General features: G+C 37.3%; 1 protein-coding gene across 2 annotated transcripts in view; it reads right to left on the bottom strand.

Moving 5' to 3' along the window:
• Positions 1–25,841, bottom strand: part of LOC134470279 (zinc finger protein 30 homolog) — a 58,097-nt gene extending 32,256 nt beyond the window's left edge. The window contains exons 1-5 of one of the 2 annotated variants that reach the window (XM_023564019.2): positions 25,361–25,795; positions 23,096–23,269; positions 21,806–21,932; positions 20,163–20,258; positions 9,225–10,172 (exon numbers count right to left, since the gene is read on the bottom strand). In XM_023564019.2, the coding sequence (XP_023419787.2) occupies positions 9,225–10,172; positions 20,163–20,258; positions 21,806–21,932; positions 23,096–23,104 (1,180 nt within the window). In that variant the 5' untranslated portion in view covers positions 23,105–23,269; positions 25,361–25,795. Of the gene's footprint in view, positions 1–434; positions 10,173–20,162; positions 20,259–21,805; positions 21,933–23,095; positions 23,270–25,360 lie in introns of those variants that run through there. The other variant, XM_023564023.2, reaches the window with a different exon arrangement.
• Between the last annotated feature and the right edge of the window lie 1,162 nt (positions 25,842–27,003).

The following is a 27,003-nucleotide window of genomic DNA, read 5'->3' as shown; positions in this document are numbered from 1 at the left end:
CATGGTTCAATCCCTAGCAAGGAGAGAGGGACTACATTGACTCTCCCCTTTTTACAATGATAATTATGTCTTACTTTAACCACTTTTTCTCAACTGAAAATACGGTTTTTCCACTAACAGTGTATGTTACATAAAATCGTCTGCCTCGAAAGCTTTCAAATCTAAACCGGAAAAATAATAGCCTTTGTGCCAATCCAGATGGAATATGCATATTTGCAAATAATTTCAAATACCTATGTTATATGCATATAACTATGTGATTTTCTCCATACAAAGATGGTTCCAAATCAGTACATAAGTATCATTTTCAAAACTACAAAAGGCTAAGGCATGGATGCACCCTAACTTAAGAAACATGTCTTCTTCTACTCTGCATTAAGGAATTTATTTTCCAAAAAGCAATGCTTTAATTCATATTACTGCACAGACATCAGTTTTCATGTTTGTATGTTTTATTACTAGTAGTAGTAACAAGGATTGAACTCACGACCTCTCACTTGTCAGGCAGGCACTTATGCCACTGAACTAAATCCCCAGCAACCCTCAGAATTTTTTTTAAAAATGGAAGAATGGAGATGTAGCTTCATGAGAAAGCCCTGGGTTCTATCCAAGGGGGGAAAAAAAGTAGAAGTATTTTTGTCATCTCCTTTCTACCCTGTTGGTGATAGAAGTGTCTTGCTTTAAGATTCTACAAGTATTTAACCATCTGATACATATATATAGGAGAGATGAGACTGATAATACTTAATCATATATGCCAGGCATTGTGGCACACACCTGTAACCCCAGCTCTGAAAAGGCTGAGTTTGAGGGTAGCTCGGGCTATACAGTGAGTTCAATACTGGCCTAAATTACATAACAAGACCCTGTTTCAAAAAAATATTAATCACATATACTCACATCCCAAAGGGTGAAGGTCACCACATGCCCCAGAATGGTTCCACTTGGAAGTACAGTAAATCAGCAGGGCTGTGAGGTTCAGACTCTCAAATAGCAAAGAGGATGAGGTATCCCTTGGTTCCCATGTGACAATGCAAATATCTTGCTTCACTGGTTCCACAGTCTGACAGAAGGGATCCCTATTAGGTTAAGACCAAGTAGGACAAGGGAAACTAACTGGTTGAAAGTGCTTCTTACTGGATGGAGGCTTGTCAGATGATAGGAGGGAAGTTATGCTTAGGTACTTAGCACCCTGGAGGGACACTCAAAGATACCAGGACAACACATAAAAATTTTAGGTTTTACAGGAGAAGGAAAAAGGAAGCAATGTGCAATAGTTACTCCTTGGTAATTTCCTCAAAAATTATTATGAAAATGTAAAAGTAGAAAACAAAAAAAAAATTGTCCGTAACACACCTCTACAACAGTAGCCAATATGAATATTTTAATATGTAGACTTTAAGGATTTCTTTTTGGTACTGAGGAGTAAACCCAGTGCCTTCACACTGAGCTACAGCCCCAGCTCAAACTTATGACTCTGCCCCAGCCTCCCAGAGAATTGGGATTATAGACATGCACCACCACAATTTGCTGAATTTTTTGATGTGCGCTATTAATGTGTAATAAATCCGTAACAAAACTTTATTGGCTATATTAGTAAAGATGATTATTTTTTGCTGATATTGGGGATTGAAAAGAGTGGCATACTATCACTGAGGTACATCCACAGCCTACTTAATTTTTTATCAGGGGGAGGATCTCACAAAGTACCCAGGTTAGTCTCAAACTTGCCATCCCCCTGCCTAGGCTCCTAAAAAGCTAAGATTACATGCACATGCCACCATGCTTGGCTATACTAATTTTAATCATTTTAAAATTATTTATTTGGCAGTACTGTGGATTGAGACCAGGGTTTTCACATAGAGATACAGCCTCAGCCCTTTTCTAATTTTTTACTTTGAACCAAGGTCTCACGAAGTCACTAACTTGTCGAGGCTGGGCTCAAACTTGTGGCTCTCTTTCCTTGTGCTCCCAGAATGCTGTGATTACAGGTGTATTCCACCATACTCAGCTTTAATCATTAAAGTATGTTCCTTCTACTTAAAAAAAAGTTTAAACCAGGAATACATTACTGCAATCTTGGCTACTTGGGAAGTCAAAATTGGGGAATTGCAAATTTCAGGCCAGCCTGGGGAATTTAGCCAGACCCCATCTGAAAAAAATAAAAGGGCTAGGTAGTGTTTGCCTAGCACAAGCAAGGGTCTGGGTTTAACCCCAGAAGAGAATTTTAAAAAACAGTTAACTATAAAAGAGAGGCAGGTCCTTCCTGAAGCATTCCAGAAAGCATGGTTATCATAGGTGACAGCTCCATGCATGTTATTACCCTGATCCAATAGGACAAAATGTGGAGGTAGAAGACAAAACTACTGATGATCCTTACCCTATGTAAGCCTAGATTAAGGTGTATGCTTATATCTTAGTTTTTTTTTAATTTAAGGAGAAAAAGAAAAAAACAGAAAAAGGGTATAAGTAATACAAAATTTAAAAAATAAACAGTAAGGAATCACTAGTTAATAGATTACATATTCTCATCTTAGAAACAGTTGTTCAAGTTGCAAAATTAAAGCATATAAAGTAGACTTTCAAACAGTGAGAGTGCAAACAGTTTTGCTCAATGACCTAAAAAAACTCAGGAATATGGTTATCTATCTTATACACTTAAACATATTTGTAGTTATAACCTTTAGAGCACTTTCTTTTCTTTTGTACAATGACAATTACACATTTTGGGTTTTATTAGTCCCACAGTTCTTATTACTTTTTTTTGTTTTTTTTTTTTTCTTTTTCCTTTTTACCGGTACCGGGGATCGAACTCACAACTGCCTGCTTGTAAAGCAGGCACTTATGCCGCTGAGCTAAATCCCCAGGCCCCCTTATTACTTTTTTTGAAGAGAGTAAAACCAAATGCGACATATCAGAACAGAGTCAGTCAAACCAAAAGGATGGACATAATAGATAGTGTAAAAGCAAAATACAAGGTGATCAACAATGGTTACCATACTGCCTCTTGCTATTTTAAGAATTGCCAGTTATAATAAAATTGAATGAAACAGTAAAGAATAAAACCAAAGCATTGGAGACATTACAGGACTTTAAAAGAAGATAATAAGTCAACCAGAATGGGCGTCATAATGATTCTTATTGTCTTCACAGTTGTTGCCTATGCTTTCAAACATGGTACTATCAAGCAAAGCAGAATAGGAGAAAATCAGTCAAAATAAGATGGTGATGGCAATATAGGATTTCAAATCAAGTTAATAGGAAATCAAGGTTGGTTACTATAATGTATCCTGCTATTTTTTTATTTTTCCCTTAATTAAAAAGATAAAAATTAAAAAGTAAATAATTTTTAAAAAGGGGAGATTGAGATAAGAGAGGGCATAACAAAAGAATAGCGCAGGTCAAAACATAAACATTTAAGCAAAATAGTGCTTCACCACAAGATATCCCAACATAAAGATAGTTACCATAGTGTCTCTTTCCTTGAAATCTTTGAGTATAACTTCGTATACTGTAGCACCAAACATATCAAGACACTATAAAACCATTCAAGAGAATGACATTATTACAGGGTATTTAGAATCAATTAACAGAAAATGAACAATGGTTTCTGTATAATCTCCTTGTCTATAAAAGTTTTTGCTTATATTATCATATATAATAAAATCCAATAACACCTTTTAAGACTGATGGAGGCAGAAGAATATAAGTTTGATGGGATTTCAAAACAAGATGATACTAAATCAGCACTAGCTATTATGATGTCTTGTTTTCTGCAAAATAGCTGTTCCTACCATCTGATCTTCTCTGCCTCATTCCTGTTGAGCTCTTTTTCTGTCATTTGTTGTCAGTTTGTCTTCTTCATTTTGCTTTCTGCTCCATTCATTGTGGCCTCTCGGCCACTATTTCTGGAATCTTGGTATTTTTGATACAGGGCTCCTGGCCAGTCCCGCTCTCAACTCCATTCACCGCTTCCCACTCTCAAGAGTTTTCGCGCCTCTCCCCTTGCTGTGCTGATTGGGACACAGCATCGCCTGCAGGAATATCCTGTAGTATTCTCTGTAGAGTTGAATTGGTGTTTGCAAATTCCCCTAGTTCCTCTTTATCCTGGAAGCACCTTGTTTTTCCATCAATTTCTAGGGACAGTTGTGCAGGATATACCAATCTTGGCTGGAGGTTATTATCTTTCAAAGCTTGAATTATTTCCCCCCATGCTCTTCGTGATTTGATGGTTTGTGCTGAGAAGTCTGCTGTAATTCTCATGGGTGTTCCCTTGTAAGTGATGTTTCTTGTCTCTGATGGCTTTTAATATTCTGTTCTTATATTGGTTCAGGAATTTTGATTATTATATGCCTGGGTATAGCTCTGTTTGGGTTGTAGGTGGCTGGGGTCCTATATGCCTCATACATCTGAGTATCTTTACCATTTACTAAATTAGGGAAATTCTCTTGGATTATTTCTGTGAATAGCTTTTGTAGTCCATTTGTTTGTGTCCCAACTTTTTTTATGTCCTTAATTCTTAAGTTATAGATCCTCTTATCATCTTCTAGCCTTTGCATTGCTGCTGTTTTTTTAATTATTTTTAAGAAGTTTTTCATTTCATGCTTCCATATTACAAATATGCCCTCCGGTTCAGATAATCTATCCTTAGTTTCTTTCAAGCTGTTATGCCAGTTTTAGATAGAGTTTTTAGTTTCCTGGTAATCTCTTTGAACTTGCTTCATGTATTCTCTGTTTTCTCCATCAAACAATTCTCCCCTTTTTTTCTGTTCTTCCATTCCACCATCTGTTTTTTCTTGGGCGGTGCTTAGCATTTCTCTAACTATTCTACTTATATCTTGCTTCAGGTCGTTAATAACTTCATTCCTGAACTCGTCTATGAGGCTTGGAGATAGCGCTTTATGTCTATTGGTGCCGTGTCTGATATTGCATGTTTCTCAGGATTGGGGGCCGAGGACCCTTTCTTGTTGCTCCATCTTCCCATATTTTTTGTTCCTTTCATACAAGAGTATATAGGAGGCCCAGTTTCTTTCTTTGTCGGTTACAGTTTGTTTGAATTGCGCCGGCTAGGTGTTCCTGCCCAGTGCAGTGTACTAGGGAGACACAGACCTGGGAAGCCTATGCTGGGCCTGGCCCTCCAGGTCAACCTACTGAAGGCTTCACTGCTAGGGTGCACCTCCAGGCACTGGGACCTGGTTTGGGCTAGCTTACTGGGTCTTAGTCAGCGGCGTCACCCAAGCCAGGTACTCCCAACCAATCCTGCTTGAGAGGGGAATATGTGACTGAAGTCACTGCAGCGCCCTGTTCCGGCTAGTCTGCCCAGTCCCAGTATGTACTTTGCTGAAGCCTCCTACTCTATGGAAGGGTGCCCGATCCGCTCACTCACCATAGGTCGATGCATGGCTCCCGGCCAGTCCCGCTCTCAACTCCATTCACTGCTTCCCACTCTCAGAGCTTTCACACCTCTCTCCTTGCTGTGCTGATTGGGACACAACAGTGGCTGCAGGAAATTCAAATCACGGCTTCCAGTGGCGCAGGCCCCAGCTTCCGCACTGAGACCTTATCTGTTCCTGTTATATCACTGGGATTGTGTTTTCAGTTGGTTTCTCTTACTTTAGTTCGTTCCTGGGTCCGCAAAGTATATCTCCCCTTGTTTAGGACTTTTTGCCTGGCACCATTCCTGGATTTTAAGTGTGGTTTCTCAGAAAGCCTGTGAAGATGCTGCTATCTATCCACCATGTTCTCCTGGAAGTCCCTATATCTTAGTTTTTAACACAAACATTTAAAAAGTAAAAAAACAAAAAATGTAAATGCTTATATAAGGATGTATAAAAATGTTTTGTAAAACGCTACAACATGTGTATTTTAAACTCTTATTATAGTCATGTGTGGTGGCATACATCTGTAACCCCAGGACTTGGGAGGCTGAGGCAGGAGGATTGCTGCAAAATCTAGGCAGGCCTGGGCTACATAGTGAATGTAAGACCAGCCTGTAATATATAGCAAAGTATCTCAACCAAAACAAAAAACAAAACAAAATCTATTACAAAAAAGTGAAAAAATTTAAGTCTATATAAACGTCAATTTATTATTAAAGAAAGAAAAATACTATGTTATGTATACTGTAGCCTAGGTGTACAGTATGTATAAAGTCTGTAACAGTAGATAGTTATGTACTGGCCTTCACATTTGCTCACCACTCACTGACTTACCCAAAACAAACTTCCCATTGTATAGATTCCTGTCATGGTAAGTGTACAACACAAGTATACCATTTCAAAATCATTTATACTTTGTTTTTACTGTGCCTTTTCTGTCTGGGTATGTTTAGATACACTGATATTTACCACTGTGTTATAACTGCCTACAATATTCAGGACAGTAATATGCTATATGAGTTCATAGCCTAGGAGTAATAAGTGGTATGATATAACCTATGGTGTCATAGGCTGGATCATCTAGATTTATGTAAATGTATCTCTGTTGTTAAGCAATGCATGATTGTATTTTAATTTTTTTTTTTTTTGGTAACGGGGATCGAACTCATGACCTCACACCTGCCAGGTAGGTACTTGTGCCACTGAGCTATATCCTCGATCCCAATAACTATATTTTAAATCATCACTAGATTACTTATAATACCTAATACAATGCAAATGTGTGTAAGTAGTTGTTATACATATTATTTAGGGGATAACAGCAGTCCATACATGTTTAGTACAAAGTTTTCTTAAGTACTATCATCTGAGGTTCAATGTACAAATATGAGCCACATGGACATGGAGACCTGACTGTACTGTTATTTCAACTTTTCTGTGCTCAAAAATTTTTAATTGCACATGAAATTAAATTGCAAAATGGATGGACTGTGGCAATTTTGTGTGTGTGTATGGTTTCTAGGTGTCAAACACAGGACTTCATATTTGCTAGGCAAGTGCTCTAACACAGACCTATACCTTTGGGTCCTCTTTGGCTAATTTCTAATCAATTTACCACCTAATTTAAATGCATTCATAAATTCTAAACCTATAAATCTAAATTTTGTTTAAAAATTTTAAAAACTGATTGAGCTTAAGAAATGTGAATGAAGATGCTCTCAGTGTTTTATATGCCATCAATTCGAATTCAAAAAGGATAGTTATAGGAAATTTTCCTAAATTCATTTAATCCCCATAAGAGTCCTTTATCATGAAGAAATACAAATGATAAACATATGAAAAAATTTTTGTCATTTGTTATTTGAGAAGTGCTAATTAAAACAACACTAAGATTTCACTTCATTCCAGAAAGAATGGCTATCATCAAGAAATCAATCAATAAAAATGCTAGCAAGGTTGCAGGGAAAAAGGACCCCTTCTCCATTGTTGGTGGGAATGTAGACTGGTACAACCACTGTGGAAGTCAGTGTGGAGATTTCTCAAAAAACTAAGATTAGAGGTCCCATTTGACCCAGCTATTCCCCCCTCTGGGTATTTTTCAGAAAAATTAAAAACATCATGCCACAGAGATATATGCGCACCTATGTTGATAGCAGCACAATTTGGGTTGGAAACAATCCAAATGCCTATTAAATAGTTTAAAATGTACTTTTATACAATGGAGTACTACTCAGCTATAAAGAAGGATAAACTAGAGGCTTTTATAGGTAAATAGATGCAACTTGAGACCATCCTCATAAGTGAGATAAATCAGACTCACATATATAAACATCTTACTTTCTCCTTCGTGTAAGAAACTGAAAGATTAAATAAGATCCAAAAAGTACAATAGATATTGTGAAAGGGAATGAAATTGCTCAAAAGGAAAGAACTGGGATGGAGAGAAAGAAAAGAAGGAAGGGAAAATATAAATACACACACACACACACACACAAGATATCTAAAATAATTGTATTACTGATCCTATTAGTTCAGAGAAAGAAACTGTGATTGCTTATACTGTTTGATCTGTTTTGAATGCCCATATCTTGTAATCTGAACAACTATTTTGAAGATAACAATATGGAATATAGTGACTATTGTTAATTTCCAATCAGTTTGTTTTGAAATCCTGTATCATTTGTATTTTGTTTTTATTTTTTTTAATCCCTTTAAAAAAAGTTCTCTACCAATAGAAAATAGAATTAGAACTTGTAGCCATTGTGCACCGAACATGAACTATGCTACGCAATTTCCCATATTTTCCCTAAACATCAACTAGTTTAATTCCAATAGTACTATAATGTAGGATTACTATTATTTCTTTATCTAAGTTGAATCAGGTACAAGGCATGATTAGAACTATAAACCAATGAGACAAAGAGTGGAAACACCATCATAATAATTTAGATAGAAACAAATAAATGGTAAACACTTTACTGCTGTTAGATCAGCAGGGGTTTTCTGTGATGTAACTCATTTAATAAGTGATTTTTGCTGGAAGCCTTTTATACATAAAAAAAATGAGGATTTCATACATTCTCTTAATTTTCCTTCAATACAAATAATCTGATAATCCATAAAGACTATTAGGAAAGGAATCTCATTCATGCAGTCTCTCACCTTCTGCATGGCCACATTCGACTGGGCTTTGATCCGGGAATACTTCCGTAACAAGAGACAAAAGATCCTGAAAAGCTGTTAAATTTAGCAACTTGTGTGGGAATATCTTTTCCTGTTTCTGACTCAATGCGCATTCCTTTGTGCTGTTTAAGTAGCAATGGTCCTGAGGCACACTCATAGAATTCTGTATTTCATACTCCATAGGGAAGAGAGCCTCAGGTTCTGCCACAACACAGAATGGAATGTGTATAGCCATATCATCTATGTCAGCTTCATAGTAGCTCTGATGGCCAAGGCTAGTGACGCACTTATAGGGGCAGGCCCTTGTGTTTTCTCTCTTTCCTGTTGCTTAACATACATGTTACAACACGTGTGCCTGATGTACTTGCAATCTGTCTTCTTCAAGTTATGTGTTAAGTCTCTTCCCTGATTAGCCAGTAAACACTAAAACACAGAAGGAAATCTTAAAACAAAATTCTATAAGGTCCCTGAGCCTAAATATTTGGGGCATAACTAAAAATCTGAAATGTTATTAACCTTCCAAAGAGTTCATATCAGTATACATTATTTGATTTCTTTATAAAAACTGAAGCACAGGTAAAAGCCTTCTCATATTCTCTCCCAACTGTTTCTTAGTGGTGTAAATTCATTCTACAATACATTATTCCTTCTATATATGTATGCCATAAAGTCTCTCACTAGTATGAATTCTTTGATGTACTTTAAGAGTTGAACTTAGCCTGAAAGACTTCCCACATTTGTTACATGCAAAGGGTTTCTCACCAGTATGAACACTCTCATGTACTTTAAGGCCTGAATTGAGCCTAAAAGATTTCTTGCATTTGCTACACTGGAAGGGTTTCTCACCACTGTGGATACTCTGATGTTGAGTAAGTCGTCCATAGACGCAAAAGGCTTTCCCACATTCTCTACATTCATAGGGTTTCTCACCAGTATGAAGTCTATGGTGTATAGTACGTTGGTGACTACTGCTAAAAGCTCTCCCACACTCTTCACATTCATAGGGTTTCTCACCAGTATGAGTTCTGTCATGTCGAATGAGATGTGAGGGTTGACTAAAGGCCTTCCCGCATTCTTTACATTCATAGGGTTTTTCACCAGTATGAATTCTAGCATGTTGTACTAGGTTTGAGGCTTGACTGAAGGCCTTTCCACATTCCCTACATTCATAGGGTTTCTCACCAGTATGAATTCTTTGATGTATTCTCAGTCTTCCAACTCCACTAAAGGCCTTCCCACATTCATCACATACATAAGATTTCTCTCCAGTATGAACTTTTTCATGTTGAGTCAGGTGTGAGGCACGACTAAAGGCCTTTCCACACTCTTCACATCGATAGGGTTTCTCGCCAGTGTGAATTCTCTGATGTACTCTAAGATCTGAAGGACGACTAAATGCTTTGCCACATTCCTTACATTTATAAGGTTTCTCACCGGTGTGCATCATTTGATGTAGTCTAAGGTGTGTAGGACGACTAAATGCTTTCCCACATTCTTTACATTTATAAGGTTTCTCTCCATACTGATTTCTCTGATGTAGAGTAAGAGATGAATCTCTTTTATAAATGTACATCTTTCCACAGCTGATCATTTCATAACTTGACTCCAAATCTATAAAAAAATGAGAAAAGAAAAGCATCTGGTTTCTTTGACCAGAAAAAGTAAATATACTATGGCATAATTAAGAGAAAATGGAAAATCTCACAGATTAGAGAGTATGAAGTACTCCAGAACACAGATATTAGGGTAGAATTCTAGGGAGATGGTAAAGTAGTCAGTACAAAAATCTGTCTTCCTAGGTAGATAACAACTGTGGAAGTTTTATGACATAACCATTTTAAACTTTGAGTTATATTTAAAGGCTGTAACTACCCAAGAAAAACATGAAAGATAAGCTGTAGTAATTTTCATCAAATTCTCCTCAAAGCAACTATCCATCCCACCAGCCCGAGGCAATCAGCTGCACATGTGTTATTGGGACAGTTTGCAGGCAGTGTATATGCAAGCTTCTAAAAGACCTGAGAATATGCTAAACTCACAACTCAGAATACTTCTTGGCATAGAGAACCTACATCAAACAACAACAACAAAATCAGCATATCTTGAGGAAAAGGGAGAATATAATTTCCAGAGTTACATATATTGTACCAACATATTCAAGTTTTCAACAATGAAAATCAAAGTTTAAAGAAACAGGAAAATTTTAGGCTACACAAAGTGAAAATAAATAAAAGAAATGATCCTTAATAAATATTAGATGGTGTCTTGCTAGAAACACATCTTCAAGACCACCTTTTGCTTTTTTTCCCTCGTGTGTATGTGTGTGATTGTGTGCATGTGTGTGTTACTGAGGATCCTTTTTTACTGTGAACTTAGAACCTTGTATGTTAAGCAAGCACTTTTATCATTGAGCTACATCCCCAACCCACACTATCTAAAAGGCTCAAAAAAAACCTAAAGGAAGTTGTATAAAAAGTCAAGAAAATGATGTATGGACAAGCTAAAATTATGAATAAGAAGAAAGAAAACTTAAATGACAAAAAGGAAATTCCAGAAGGACCTTAAGAAGTACAGTAACTAAAATATTTATTAGCAAGATTCGAAGACATATTTGAACAGGCAGAAGGAAGAATTAATGGACTTAAAACAATATAACTAAAATTATTACAGATAGGAACAAAAATTTAAAAGATTTCAGAAAAGAGGGCAGAGCCTGAAGGGTCACCATTAAGCAGGCCGACCTAAACACTGCAGAAATTCAAAAAGGAAAAGAAAGAAATTATTAGAATAAAGCCCAAAATCTTCAAAAATTTGATGAAAGATACAAATGTAAACACCCAAGAAATTTAATGAATTCCAAGTAGATGAACTCAAGAGATCCATAACTGAATATACTATAACTCCTGAGGAGGTATAGTAGAGTTATTGCCTATTATGTTCAAGATCCTGGTTCAATCCCAACAATGAAAACAAAAACAGTCTTGAAAGCAGTTCTTCACATACAAAGAATCCCTTCCATGATTACCTACTTCTCATTATAAAGTTTAAAGGTCACAAGTTTCAAGGTGACAAATTCAAAGGGATGAAAGAAAAAACTTCTTAACCAAGAATCCCATTTTGCAAAATATTTACCATTTAATGATTTTGTTAAAAGGCAACTAAACCAGATATGGTAGGGTACACCTATATCCCAGCACTTAGGAGGCTAAGGCAGGAGAAACACCTGAAGTTCAAAGATCAAGGCTATCCTGAATCTCACAGTGAGACTTTGTCTCAAAAAAAAAAAAAAAATACAAAGCAAAATTTTTGTACAATATTGTAATTAAAATGGTATTGGAGAGAAAAAAAATGGTGGCTTGCTAGGGGGGCTGGATGGAGAGTCTCTGTGGAGAAATCAGATCAGATGCTAGAATATGACAAGATGGAGAGGGCCAGATGAATGGATAACGATTCTTATTAACCAAGGCAGTGACCGAAGGGAAAAATAAAACTAGGAAGAGGAAGGAAAAGCGCAGGTAGAGAGCTGAAGCCCGACGCGCTCACTAACACCTGTTCCGCGCTGTACTAGGCTTGCCAGGAGGATCCTAGGTCGTGCTGAGACTGCGGCTGCCGATAATAGGAGTCGGTGAAGTCCAGTCCCTTAAGAGGAGGATGTGGCACAGTGAGCAGTGGATCCAAGGGGAAGAGCTATATTAGCTTTCGGTGACTGCTGGAAATTGGGACCTAAGGGGGCCCACGAAGCAGCCAGAGCCACCTGGCTGCACTAGAGGAAACTGCGAGAAGACCATACACCTGGGCTCCGAAGCCAGACACTGCACAGTTTTCTGACTGTGTAGTGCTGGGAATGCAGTGAAGACACATGATGCAGTGAGCAGTGGACCCAAGAGGAAGATCTGCATTGACTCCCAGTGAGTGCTAGGGATTGGGTCCCACAGCTGCTGTTGCTGGCTGGAAGACATCTTGGAATTGGGCAGAGCCTACCGCCACTGCAGCACCAGTGATACAGAGAGAACTGGTGGAGGACATCTTGTAGTTGGGCATAGCCTGGCACTGTGACATCAGATAGTCGCCCCTAGTACAGAAAGGTCTGGTGGAGGACAGCTTGGAGTTGGGCAGAGCCTGGCGCCGTGGTGATATTAGTCAGCTGCCCCTGGTGCAGAGAGAACTAGCAGGGTCTGCTGGGGCTGAGCTACACCTCTGGTTTGGACTCAATAAGCAGGTACAAAATTGTTGCAACTCTGTAACATCCACAAGGTACACCTAACTTGCGGATTGACTGGCTCAAAGGCTCAAGGCTAGCCTGCAATGTCCCTGCATCCCTGCGTGTACCTCAGATAACAGCAAATAGGGGAGGGCAGCAAAGCCGCAGTCAGCATGCTTAGGAAAGACCCTAAGCAATACAGAGAGGGCTAGAGACCCCCAGGACACACCGGTCTGAAAGAAACCAGACACACGACAAGAGATAGAAATTTTTAAAAATCTTCAGCTGCCAAACCTGGGAAAATAAGCCCAGGATAAATAAATACAGAAGAGAACCAGTGTGATAACCATCCAATACTAGACACAGCATCAGCAGATATAAGAAATACCTTCATGACCTTATAGACGAATTTAAAAATGTACTTCTGACCCAAGTGAGGCAAGATATAAAATGATTAAAGAAATAAGCCCCTCCCGAGAACACAGATGGAAAAACAGAGGAAATCAGGAAAAAAAGAGAAACCTCTGATGAAGAATTTAAACATAGCCTAGAATACATGAAACAGATCCAAAGAGATTACCAGGAAACTAAAAACTCCATTGAAAATTGGCAAAATGCCTTGACAGAAACTAAAGTTAGCCTTTTGAAACTTGAAGAGAGATTTATGATATATGATCGTGAAAGAAAACACCCCTTAAAAATAACGAGGAACAGGAAAGAAACAATTCAAAGGCTAGAAGACGACAAGAGGATCTATAACTTAAGAATAAAAAATGTGAGTTAAGAAGCAGGAGTAACTACAAATGAACTACAAAGATTATTCACAGATATAATAAGAGAAAACTTGCCAAGCATAGGAAAAAGAAATGATATCCAGATAAATGAGGAATATAGAACTACAGCCACCTACAACCAAAACAGATCTACACTCAGACATATAATAATCAAGATTCTAGAAATCCACCAAAAGAACAGAATACCAAAAGCAGCCAGGGAAAAGAAGCAGATTACCTACAACGGAAAAATGATCAAAATAACAACAAGACTTATCAGCACAAACTCTCAAATTGAGAAAAGCCTGGGGGGAAATAGTCCAAGCCCTGAAAGAAAATAATTTGCAATCAAGACTGATGTACCCAGAAAAACTCTCTCTCAAAATTAATGGAGAAACAAGATGTTTCCAAGACAAGGAGGAACTGTGGGAGTTCATGGATAAGCCCAGGATAAGTATACAGAAGAGACCAACCCAACCCTACAAAGAATGCTGAAGGACATTCCAGAGAGAGAAAGGAAGAGATGCCAGGATTCCACCAACAGTGGCAGAGAGGCCTCAATGAATGGGGCAGACAGTGGAATGAGGGAGTAAGGTGGACAAATTATAGCAGTAAAGTCGAGTAGCAGACATGAGGCAGAGACGGTAAGCTATAATCTTTAATATAGACAGCCTCGATACACTAAAATTAAAAAGAAAAAAACAGGCAGAGTAGATTAGGAGGCAGGCTCCATTGAGATGCTCTGAATGGGAAATACACTCAACCCAAAGGAGGGTTAATAAACTGAAAGTCAAAGATGAGAAAGCAAAGCTATATGTGACAGGAAACCAGAGAGAAATAGTTACAACTCATCCAGCAGCTACAGATAGATTGGAAAGCTATGACACTTTTGGGCAGTGTAGAATTACACAACTGGAAGGAAGGAAAACTCTATGACTTTAGTGAGTAAAGGAGTACAGCTCAAGATCAAGCTCAGGAGTAGAAACGTTCAGCAACACTCAGATAGACAATGGGCTGGCCCCCTAATCTAAAAACTAAAGGGGCTAGTGAGACCCAAAACATACAAAACATCCTGAGAAGGGGAAAGGTGAAAAATAGCCTAAAAAAGAAGGCAGAGGACATTGTTAATAATGTATCAGGATTTAAAAGTCACAGTAGTCTTATCACTCTTGTTTAGTTTGAGTTTATTTTGTTCTGGTCTGTCCACTCATATCAGATTTGAAGGCACAGACATCTAACCCAAAAATAGCAGGTTATGGGGCTGGGGATTTAGCTCAGTGGCATAAGCGCCTGCCTTGCAAGCAGGCAGTCGTGAGTTCGATCCCTGGTACCGATAAAAAGGAAAAAGACAAAAAAAAAAAAATAGCAGGTTATACCATGGTAAATATCCTTAATTTCCTATTAACTTAAACTGAAACCCTGAATTACTTACATTGTCTTAATATGACTGATCTTATTTGAATATGGTTTGTTAGACAGCAGTTTTACCTTGGCTGATTTTATTCGAATTTGGTATGCTTGATAGTATCAAGTCTAAAAGTAGAGGCAACTTCTCTGAAGATAACAAGATGTAAAAGATATCCATACTGGTTTTGATTATTAACAGCTCTCAAGTTCTACAATGTTTTCAAAGTTGTGTTTTTATAAAAATAGCTATGTAATAATATGCTTAACCACATTAAACCTAATGATATGGACAAGTCTATTGAAAATAACAAGAGAAAGCATAGTAACTATGGTAGATCACCTAATATTGTGGTCTTATGTGTCTTTTTCATTGCATGTTTTTCTAGGAATTTATTTTGTTGTCTTGTTATGATCTGTTTTTCCCTATAATACAGAGAAGATAGATATACATGTAGAAATTCACACATGGGAAGAATTTTTAAACTGTTTATGGGAACAGATTATATAATACAAGATGTAATGAACAGATACTCTGAAGAAGAGACACTAAGAAATCCAATGCTAATTCTGTAACATTACGATATAAAATCTAGCAATACTATTATTCACTGTTCAGAATGATATTAGTCTAGTCTCTTAGTTCAGTTTCAGCATACATAAAGATAAGGATGGCTACTACGAAGAGAATGAGAGACATTATGGTAGTCATTATTGACTTCCCCAATGTCAGGTCTTGAAGACCTAAAAAGCCTTCATCATCCTGTAATGATTTGATTAGTTCTATAATATGCAGTATGTATATTGTGTGCGAAGATGGGGACAACTATTTGGAAGAAAACTAGAGACAATAAGATAGACAGTGAAGATCTCCAGTGGACTTGCTTTGAAATCTGTATTTCTTTAAATTGTTTCTTTATGAACCGTTTTGTTCTGTTTTGATATGTATAATCTTACCCTCTTTAAGATAAAAAACAAGTGTGTAGGACTGATAACCATATTACTAAGTTTTTGTTGGATCATTGAGCAGAACTGTTTGCAGTGTCACTATTTGAATGTCACTTTGTATGCTTTGTATGCTTTTGTAACCTGAACAACCATTTTTAAGATGACAATATGTAACTTATTAACTAGTGATTTCTTACTGTTTATTCTTCTGTAATTCTGTATTATTTCTAACCTTTTTTTCCTCGATTTTTTTGTTTCTTTCTCTTTAAATAAAAAAAATAAAATGGTATTAATGTGATTTCAACATAGTAAGGGATAACATAGTAAGAGATTTATCCAGAAAGCTAGTTAATAAGAGAACTATAGTAGGAATCTATCAGTCACAGGCTAGAACTTCAAGTTAGGAGGGTCAGAAGCTGGGCAACAATACTGACTATATAGCAAGAGAAGTTAAGGACAGAGTCTTATAAAATATGTGAAACTCAGGAAATCAGACTGGAACCAGTACTAATAAGAACTGTTGAGTACACTGACATGTCCTCAAGCTGCCATGTTAATGATAAAAAAGATCTGTAGGAAAAGCTGGGATTTTTTTTCTCCTCAAATAGATGAAGCTAGTCAAAGATTTATAGAAGCTGAAGGAAGATCTAGGAGGAATGAGGAAACTGTGTTCATCTGTTGAGCATGCTAACATGCATCACCAGGTGATGAGTTTCAATGTGCACAAGCTACAATACAAGGTATTGGCCTGTATTGATGGTTCAAGCACAATAATATAGTTTCTCCTTCATTTTTATCTTGCCAGTGTCACCCAAACTTTCACTGGCTGGCTAGGGAACTACACAGAAAGCTCAGCTGGGTTAACATAAGAAAAATCCACTACAACAGCATCTAAAAAGGCCACGCTGTAACACAGACAAATGTTTCCAATGACTTCCAGCTGAAGAGCAAAAGAATCAATAATATATTAGTGGGATTCATACCACTAGGAAAATATGACAACTTCTGCACTGCAGGTAACAAGAGACACAGACAGACTGTTTTAAGGACCACATATGTAACATATATTAATCCTTGTGAGTTTATCAGGCCAATCTGGACAACTTAATCAGAACGTTGAGAAAGCCATGACAGCACAACTAAAGACATTCATAGCTGAGTGTGGTGGCACATTCCTATAATCCTAGTACTGAAAAAAGTTGAGGCAGAAAGATCTAAAGTTCACGTCTCACTTGGCAAATTTAGCAAGATCCCATCTAAAATTTAAAACATAATGAAAAGGGCTGGGTTGTAGCTCAGGCCAAAGATTATTACCCCACTATAGAGAAAAAAGGAGGTATTAGCTTTCTTGGTTTATAAAATTTTTAATCTTTTGGAAGTTTTGGGCCTCTAGTAATTTCCATATATATTTTAGGATTTGGATGTGAACTTCTAACATAAAGTCTTGTTGCAGGGACTCTATATATCTTTTTTTTTTTTTTTTGAGATGGGGTCTTGTCATGTAGTTCAGGTTGGCTGCGAGCTCACACTGAAACCCAGGCTTACCTCAAACTCATAGCAAACCTCCTGCCTCAGTCTTCCAAATGCTCAGATTACAAGTGTGCACCACCATAACTGGCTCATGTATGTCAATTTACAAAGTACTGTCATCCTAACATGAAGCTAGATAGGAAGATTCATGTATATGGAATGTCTTTTGTTATATCTTTTTTTCTCTTTAGTAAAAATTTTTGCCTTAAAGTCTAATTTTTCAGTTATAGGAAAGCCGTTTTAGCTGTTGTCTAGGATTTGCATCGTAAAAATGTTTTTAACTTTTTGATTTAAGGTCTATTTTATTAGTTATTAATAAAGCCACTTCAGCACTCAATGTTTTTCAATGGGCCTCTTGTAGCATTCTATGGTTTTGGGGTTTTTGTTGTTATTGTTGTTGTTGTCTTTTTATTGGTTTTTCGAGATAGGGTTTCAGTATGTAGTATACCAGGCTGGCCTCAAACTGCAGCAATCCTCCTGTCTCAGTCTCAAGAGACTGAGACAGGAGGATTATAGACTTGGACAAGGATTATAGACTTGTGCCACCACGTCTAGCACCAATATTCTATACTTTAAACCTATGCTTTTTTGTTTATTTACAGTATTAGGGATTGAACTCAGGGGCACTCTGAATTCAATATACTCTATTCATTTCATTTCATTTCATTTATTTCTGAGTCAGGGTCTCTCTCTACGTTGCTCAGATTGACCTCAATATTGTCATTCTCCTGCCTCAGTATCCAGAGTGGCTAGGATTGCAGTGTGCTCCACTGTGTCCACCAGTTGTTACTCCTTTTAAAGTACGTTTTTTTTTCATTCTTTCCCCACCCCTCACCCCCAATTTTCCTTGAGGCTGCACTGCCATCTTAATGTGTAACAATTTGAAATCACACTAATACTATTTTTTTTTTTTTATTGTTTGTCTTTTTTGTTTGTATCGGTACCGGGGATCGAACCCACGACTGCCTGCTTGCAAGGCAGGTGCTTATGCCGCTGAGCTAAATCCCCAGCCCCTCACTAATACTATTTTAATTACAATATTGTACAAAATTGTGCTCCTAGATATATCTGTTAGTTCCTAAACCATCATTTGAACACATGAAAGACTAATCTGGTAAAATGACCAAAGAAAGTTCAATGTCAAATCTCATGTAGGAAAGTATAAGAATAGGGGGCTGGGGATTTAGCTCAGCGGCATAAGCGCCTGCCTTGCAAGCAGGCAGTCGTGAATTCAATCCCCGGTACTGATAAAAGGAAAAAGACAGGAAAAAAAAAAAAAAAGTATAAGAAGAAAAAAGACAAACGTGAGTGAGACAAATTAAGCATGCATCAAAGAAATGTTTCAAATTAGAGGAAAACTATAATGCTATTGAGGCAACTGGAAAGGTATCAAAAGTATATAAAAGTGAGTAACTTAACTCCTATTTCCTTAATTAAAATTTTTGCAATGTTTCAACATTAATAAAAGTTTATACCTTTTTCTAAAGTTAATTATAAAAAAATTAAGCATAGGGGTTGGGACTGTAGTTCAGTGGTAGAGCACATGCCTAGCATGCCTAGCTGTGGGTTTAATCCCTAATACCAAAAGAAAGTCCTATATCAATGCTAGTCATGATGACACTCACCTATAGCACCATTTGCTTGAGTTCAGGAAGTTGAGACCAGCCTGTACAACACAATGTGACCCTATCTCAAGGGCAAAAATAAATAATGAACTATATTATCAGGTAATGGATTAGATTTTACTGGGACTCAGTCATGGCCATTTTAAAATATATTCTGTAGCTGATTGGGGGAGGGGGGGTTTACCAGAAATAGAACTCAGGACCTCAAGCTTGCCAGGCAGCCACTGTGCCACTTAGCTATATCCCTAACCCTTGGATTAGATCTTAGAAACAATACTAATCCTTTACAATAATGCACACCTTACTAAACGTGCCCCCTCCTAATATATTTTATATCCTCATTAACTCTGCTATGCTCTACCCGCTATTGTCAAACACACAAATCTCACTTGACCTTCAGAGCCTTTATGGGGCTATTGATTCTTGTAATATTTTCCCTCATATACTCAAACAATCTGATCTCTTACTTCAGATCCCTATATGAATGTTATCACCTCAAAAAAGGGTTCTTAAAAATAAGGAGGCGGGGGGGGGCTTAGCACTCTATATTATGTAAACATGCCCTATTCTTATTTCCTATCCTTCAGAGAATAATTCACTTCATTTACTACCTAGTATTGTTTTTATGTATTTGGTGTGTATCTTAATTTCCATAAAAGATTAGCTATCTTTTTAATAATCTCCATAGTTACTGGAACATTATCTGTCCTATTCAGTATTTCCAGACTGATAGTGCCAGACTCAAGAATAATCAAATATTTGCCATATATAGAAATAGATGTATTTTTAAAGAATAGAGCTCTATATATAGATCTACAAAAAAGCATGTAGAATTAAAATTCTGCACCATGAAAAAGCCTATCTTCCATGGAAGAATGCCTGTCACTAGACCAACTGGGAGAGAAATGTAAGAATAACAAGTAGATACGGAAGTAACACGGAAAATCATGCTACCTCATATTATGATTCTCATGCTATGATTCTCTTTTTCTCTCCACATTAGATGGCTTTTCTCTAATGAGAAAGGAGCTTTCTAATCAAAATTTCAAGGATGTGTTTACCAAAAGAGTTGGTCACTTCCTCATGGACTTATTTACACAAATGGCTTCAGCTTCCGTACCTGTACACTCTCCTCTTATTTCTTTCCTCACAACCATCCAAGGTTCCTGTCCTCGCTCCAGTAAGGTAATTATATGTGGCTTAGAAAAGGAATGTCCTGGATACAAAGAAAAGCAAGGATCATAGGATGCAGAAATAAACTTTAAAAGTCAAAATTTAATTTATAATTATAGTAAGTGACAAGTCATAATGATACCGAGTATGGAGATGAGTGAAATAAAAAATTAGTTACATAGGGGCTGGGGATTTAGCTCAGCAGTATAAGCACCTGCCTTGCAAGCAGGCGGTCGTGACTTCGATCTCTGGTACCAATAAAAATGAAAAAGACAAAAAAAAAAAAATTAGTTACATAAAGTCAATATTTTTTTTCCCTTAAAGTCATGTATCCACTGGGCATGGTAGTACATATCTCTAATCCCAGAACTTGAGGGGTAGAGCAGGAGGATCACTCTGAGTTTGAGTCCAGCCTGAACTACATAGACCCTGTCTCAAAAAAACCAATAAATAGGGCGGGGGATTTAGCTCAGCGGCATAAGCACCTGCCTTGCAAGCAGGCAGCATGAGTTCGATCCCTGGTACCGATAAAAAGTTAAAAAAAAAAAAAAAAAAAAAGAGCAAAAAAACCCCAATAAATAAATAAAGTCAAGTAAATAAATAACAAAGTCAAGTAATATGTCCTCTAATTCTTATGAAGGAACAAGCATAATGTGACTGAAAACACATACTGTAGAGCCTGGGATCAAATCTTGACTTTGCTACTTTCTAGCTGGCTATGCTCTTGGTATGTCCCTTAAACCCCTGGTTTCTCAGCATTCTCACTTATAAAATTGGGAAAATAACAGGACTGTTGAAAAGACTTTGAGTTAGATGACATGGATGTAAAGTAACTAGAAAAATGTCTGATATATACTAATTCCAATGTAAACTGTTACTATATTATTGTAATTGTTTTACTAAAAGCATACAAGATGAGAGAGCCATAGCATATTCATTCTATTTTACATGTAATATTCATAGATTACAAATTTTGACCATTAGTAAAATAAACTCTGTCTTAGGAAATGGGTTACTTTATCTGTTTTAGAAGAATTTCAGTGGCTGGGGATATAGCTCAACGGCACAGCGCCTGCCTGGAAAGTGCAAGGTTGTGAGTTCAATCCCCAGTATCAAAAAAAAAAAAAAAAAAAAAAAAAAAAAAAAAAAAGAATTCCATTTACTCAATCCAACACTATAAAAAGATGTCCTCTCTTTGGATAATGATTGTAACTAAAGACCCTGTGTCAAACTAATATCCCTAAAACTGGATCAGAAAACAGAGTACTGTAGAAATTCTGATCACAAATGAACAGCTTATGTGGATCCTTTTCACAATGCTTCTAAAATAACTGTCAGAGAGTTCTAAACTAGACCGTTGGTTATTCAGAACAATAGGCAAATACATGAAGTAATGGAATTGTAAAAATCACTGAAAAAGAACAAGGAGGTATTTAATGGAGTTCTCTTTTCCAAGCCAACAAAGCTCAAATCACTTCAAGAAAAACAAATTTAACTAGTTTCTTGAATAGTAACACTGTGAATTGCAATGGAAAAGGCACACATCCTACAGCAAAGGACATGTAAATTATTCTAGGTTAATAAACATACCCAGTGAGACCAAGTTATCATAGTTCTCCATCATCACATCCCGGTACAAGGTCTTCTGGAATGGGTCAAGATATTCCCACTCCTGCTGAGAGAAGTCTATGGCCACATCCTTGAATAAAATTAATCCCTGAAACAGCAAACCCATGTATTACTGGAGAAATTAAGGAAAAGACATGGAAGAGATGAAGGACCTCAGTGCAGCAAAAGAAAATGACTGGCACAGAAGGTAGAAATCTACAATATGAAGGAAAGGGATGAATACACATATTTTTAAAAGCCTGCTGATACAGACCCACTCACTGTATCTTCTAGAAAATCTCTCAAATGTTTTCCCTTTATGACAAAATAATGATATTTTAATATTAAATTCAATTATTATCATACACATAATGCCTGACTGGTGCTTCATAGATTCACAAAAAGGGTTAGTTAGTGGGGAGGTTTCATTTGGAATAGAATTGAAAATTTTAACTAAGATTTTTTTTTCAAATGTAGTACATAAAGTTTTCATAAAATTAACAAGCATCAAGTACTTCACTATGTAAGATCTTATCATGAGAATTTGTATTTGTTTTCACAAAACAAAAATGGAATTTTGACATTTAACATGATTTTATGGGTTGTTTTGTTTTTGTTTTTTGTGCTAAGGGTTAAAACCAAGGCCTTGCATATATGAAGTATTATGCTACTGAGCTACACTCTCAGCCAATATTTTATAGTATTTACTTCTCTGGATTTTCCATGAAAATTCCTAATTCCTGTATTTTTCCAGTCACATGCAAGATCATACAAAACTTTACCATGCATGAAAGTTTAGATATTTAAAATGTAGCCAAAAATCAATCTCTGGAAAATTTCACAGACTTTTCATGGATAGTAAAATGAAATAATTGTCTCACAAAACAGTAACACTGACATGGAAGAAACTCAATTCCTTTATTCTCTATCACTACCTATAATATAAAACTTGCACAACACTGAATAATTTTGATAATGATATAAGGGCTGGGGGTTGTAGCTCAGTGGTAAGAGTACTTGCCTTGCATGCACAATGCCATGGGCTACATCTGTTAATAATGTCATGAACACTAGTTAATTTACGGTGAGCAATGGAAAGAAAATGCTGGATGATATGGGACACACTTTACAAGAGGAACAAGAACTGTGGAGTAGGTTACTGGAGGATCCTCCCATTGTAGGTAACTCTGGGGAAAAATAATGAAGACTCTTATATGACTTATCAGTGACACACACACACAAACACCAATAAGGAAAGAAACACTGACTTACACAGGCCATGATTTTAGACCTTCAAGAGCAAATCAATGCTGGGGATACAACTCAGCAGAATGGCATTTGCTTGGCAAGCTTGAGGTCCTGAGTTTGATTCCCATTCCAAGAAAAAAAGTGCCAATCTGCTCTCAGCATTCCTCTACCAGCAGGTGCAGTTCCAGAGACTTAGACCTGAAAGAAAGGAAAGACACTGAGATCAGTTGTGTTTTAAGTGTTCTCTGGAGGCTTTGCATCAATATTACTATTATTTATTCATTCCAGGTTCCAAACTACCTCTCGTCACATACAATTTGGAAAGATTAGGGTTTTAGATCAACCCATTTCTTCATCAAATTCCTAGCAATCTCAGCTATATAAAGTCACAAAGTAGGCTGGGGATTTGGCCCAGAGGCACAAGCCCCTGCTTGGCAAGCATGAGGTCATGAGTTCGATCCCCAGTACCAAAAAATAAGAAAACAAAAACAAAAAAAGCCCAGATCTTTACAAGCACAAAGCCAGAGGGCCCAGGCATATATGTACCCTCAAGTAAATCCAGATACTGAGCAGGGCACATTCTGGCCAATGCATCATTTTGCTGAGGTCGATGAAGACCTAAGATCAGGCATAAGATTGAGTCCTGCTGTAATACAGTACACCAACCTCTTTCTATTCCCATCTTCAAGGCTGAAAGAGGCCACATCATTCATATAAAAATGTCTCGTGGTCTTGAGATTAAATGAAATGGTCAAGATATTGAGGATGGACAAGGGAAGCTCAGCATTCTGAATCTAGCAAAGTTTACTGATTACAAGTATGACAGACTATCATCATTGTACTAGAATAGAAAGTAGTAATTAAATGTGAAGTTTAGAAAAATATTTAAAGAAGGGATTCTGATACAAGGTCAACAGAAAACCCAGACTGGCCAGTACATTTCTTTTTGTAAAACACAGAACTACATTAGCTAACAAGGCTAGGAAAACCGATGGACAATAATACAGGAGTCAAATATATAGGGAACTTATATGGCCATATATTTAAAATGCTTAAATTTGGTTTGGACTATTTAAATAAATCACTGTGAATTGAGCTCTGTTTGGTCAGTACAAGAAACAACTGAATAAACCTAAAGTAGTAAACAAAACTCTTGCTTAGAAACTTCTCCACACTTACAATTTGATAATCAGTATTTTAATTTTTGCTTTGATCTTGATTTTTATGTATTTTAAATATTACAATGTATAGAATTTAAAAGGGGGTGACCCAGGATTCCCTCAAATCACTGAAAGCTTATGTTTCTGCCTCCAAGTGTACATTAGCTAGAATTTCATACATACAGCCAAAAGGAACCATCCTGGATGGAATCAGTAGTGCTCACTGCAGGGTTCTGAGGTCAGAGCTCAGGAACACTGTGTTTCTTAAACATATACTTGTATGATACTCAGAAGACGCCCAGGAGGAAGTAACCCTACCAGGAAGAAATCCAATTCTTAGAACTAACAAAGATTCTGTTTGATCCAATTTAAACCAGATTCCTGAACTTTCTTCAAGCCTGTACAGCCTCATTCCCATATCTTTCTGGTTTTCACAGTCTCCACCATCCCACAGGTGAGTCTGATCACCCTGGCTTGTCCAGCAAGAATCCCATTAGGTCAGTTTAGGCACAACCCCTCTTGCTCCTGATGTTCTCTCTATTTTCAATTCAGTGATTTCCCTTCACCTCCGTGTTGCTCCTTGACTATACACTCCCATTGGTCCATGTGGAGCCCATTTCCCATTCACAGCAAAATCTCACTGCAGTGGAACCTGCATCTCTCGCCTGACCCACTGTAAAGTCCTCCTTAACATGTTTCAGCAAGTATCATAAAATAAGTTTTTCTTTAGCAGAATCCACATTTGTTTTAAGTGCGAGTTCTACTTGAAACTTAAACAGGTGCCCGTTTCTTCTCACTGGAAACTTTCACCTAGGGCGCAATATCTGACTCCCCATCCGGGCCACTTCTCTGCAGCAGTCAGTCACAGTGACAGAGGACACAGATAGAGCAGAGGACCTGGAGTTCCTGGGTTACAGAGACGCTCACCATATCGCTGCAGCAACGCATGCACACGTGAAGGATACGCACCGTGTCCCCGCCACACAGCGACAGCCACGCGCTGCTCAGCCTCACAGCTGCTCATCCACCCGGGGTGAGCGCGGCCTCATCCACCTTGCGGTCCCCACAGATGTCACCACCCTCCCCACCAGCTCCCGCCGCGGCGCGCAGCACTGCGACCCACTCTCACCGCCACACTGGGCCCCGCGGGTGCCACGTCTGGACCCACAGAATCTCTTTTGCAGCAACCCACGACCACTCTTCCCTCAAGGGGTCGGAGATACTGAGATCACAGAGTGAGGTGGACTTTGCCTTGATAGCTTGTGGGAAATGTAGTTCACGCCAGACCGTCCAGGTCACAGTCCTATGTGGGAAATGGAGTCCTGGCAACGTGAAAAACAACACCGCTGCATTCTGGGAAAATCGCCTGCGCCCCATCCTCCAGCCTTGAGGCCAGAGCCCACCGAGTCTGGAGTACGCGTGCGCAGATGCCCCCCCCCCATGCTTTGGTGCTTTTTTGTGGAGAAAAGGCTTTACATTATGGTTTTCATTCGCCAAGATAGAGATATACTGAATAAGTTTGATTTTAAAAATATTTTAGGAAACACTGTTTAAGTATTTTTACTATTCTGGTTTAAGAATAGATTTTCTGAACACAAGCAAAGGAGGAACTAAGTAATACCCTGTCTCAAAAAACAAAAAAATTATTTTAATTAAATTTAATTCTCAAAATATATAAGTGAATTGTAGTTAAATATATGAATAAAAGAGTATATATAAATGAATAAATTGCAATGATTTAATTTGAAATATATCAAAGATTGAAATGTGAAACTTTGAACCTGAAATCTGCTAAAGAATATATACAAAAATAAACATTGGAGTAGAAAATTTTTCTTAACACAAAGAAGAAAGTTTTTTAAAAAGCTTATGAGAAAAAATGATAAATTAGACTCCATTAAAATGAAGAAATTTGTTCATCAAAGACATCATCAAGAGAAGATAACTGACAGAAAAAAAACAAATGACAGATGAGGTGATCATAATATATATACTTGATTAAGGACTTGTACACAAAATATACCAACAATTATTGCTATATGTCCTTTATACGTCTTTACCATCAACTGCATGAAATATTAAAATATTTAATTCAACTAGTTAAAAATAAGAGCAAAATGAATTAAAGAACTACATAATAGCAAACGTTATGATAGGAGAATTGAAATTAAAGCATTCTTCAAACCTCAGTTACATGGAAATGATAGACGTCAATTAAATTTGGATTTTCTGAACTCAAATTCTAGTTATACTTCTATACCACTGTGAGAATCAAACAAGAATGAATATTTTCCAAAGGAATAATGGCAAAAAATACACTCAGAATAAGTAAACACAAAAGAAAATCAAAATTAGGAGAAAAATGTGCAGAAAATAAGGCTAGTGCATACCTGTAATCCCAACTACTTAGGATACTGAACCTGGCGGATTGCAAGTTTCAGGCCAACCTGAAACTTTGTGTGACTGTCTCAAAATTTAAAAATAAAGAAAGAAAGGGCTCAGAATGTAGTCTAGTGGTAAAGTTTTTGCCTACCATGTATGAGCCGTTGGTTCAATCTCTGGTACCCACCTCAAAAATGACTCATTTTTATCATCAATTATTGTTTATTCAAATGATTAACTATTTTTAGATGCAAAAGGAGATTAAATGTGAATTTGAAAGCCTGGCTTGATGGTGCAAGCCTGTAATGTCAGCACTGCGATGCTGAAGCAAGGGGATCACAATGAGTTGAGGCCAGCCTGGGCTACATAGTGAGTTAAAGGCCAACCCAA

Source organism: Cavia porcellus, unplaced genomic scaffold (assembly GCF_034190915.1).
Source record: "Cavia porcellus strain 051 isolate PalLab524CR breed Dunkin Hartley unplaced genomic scaffold, mCavPor4.1 scaffold_7, whole genome shotgun sequence".
Classification (NCBI taxonomy): Eukaryota; Metazoa; Chordata; class Mammalia; order Rodentia; family Caviidae; genus Cavia; species Cavia porcellus.
The sequence above is the reverse complement of the archived record's forward strand: the minus strand, read 5'-3'. Positions and strand labels throughout refer to the sequence as shown.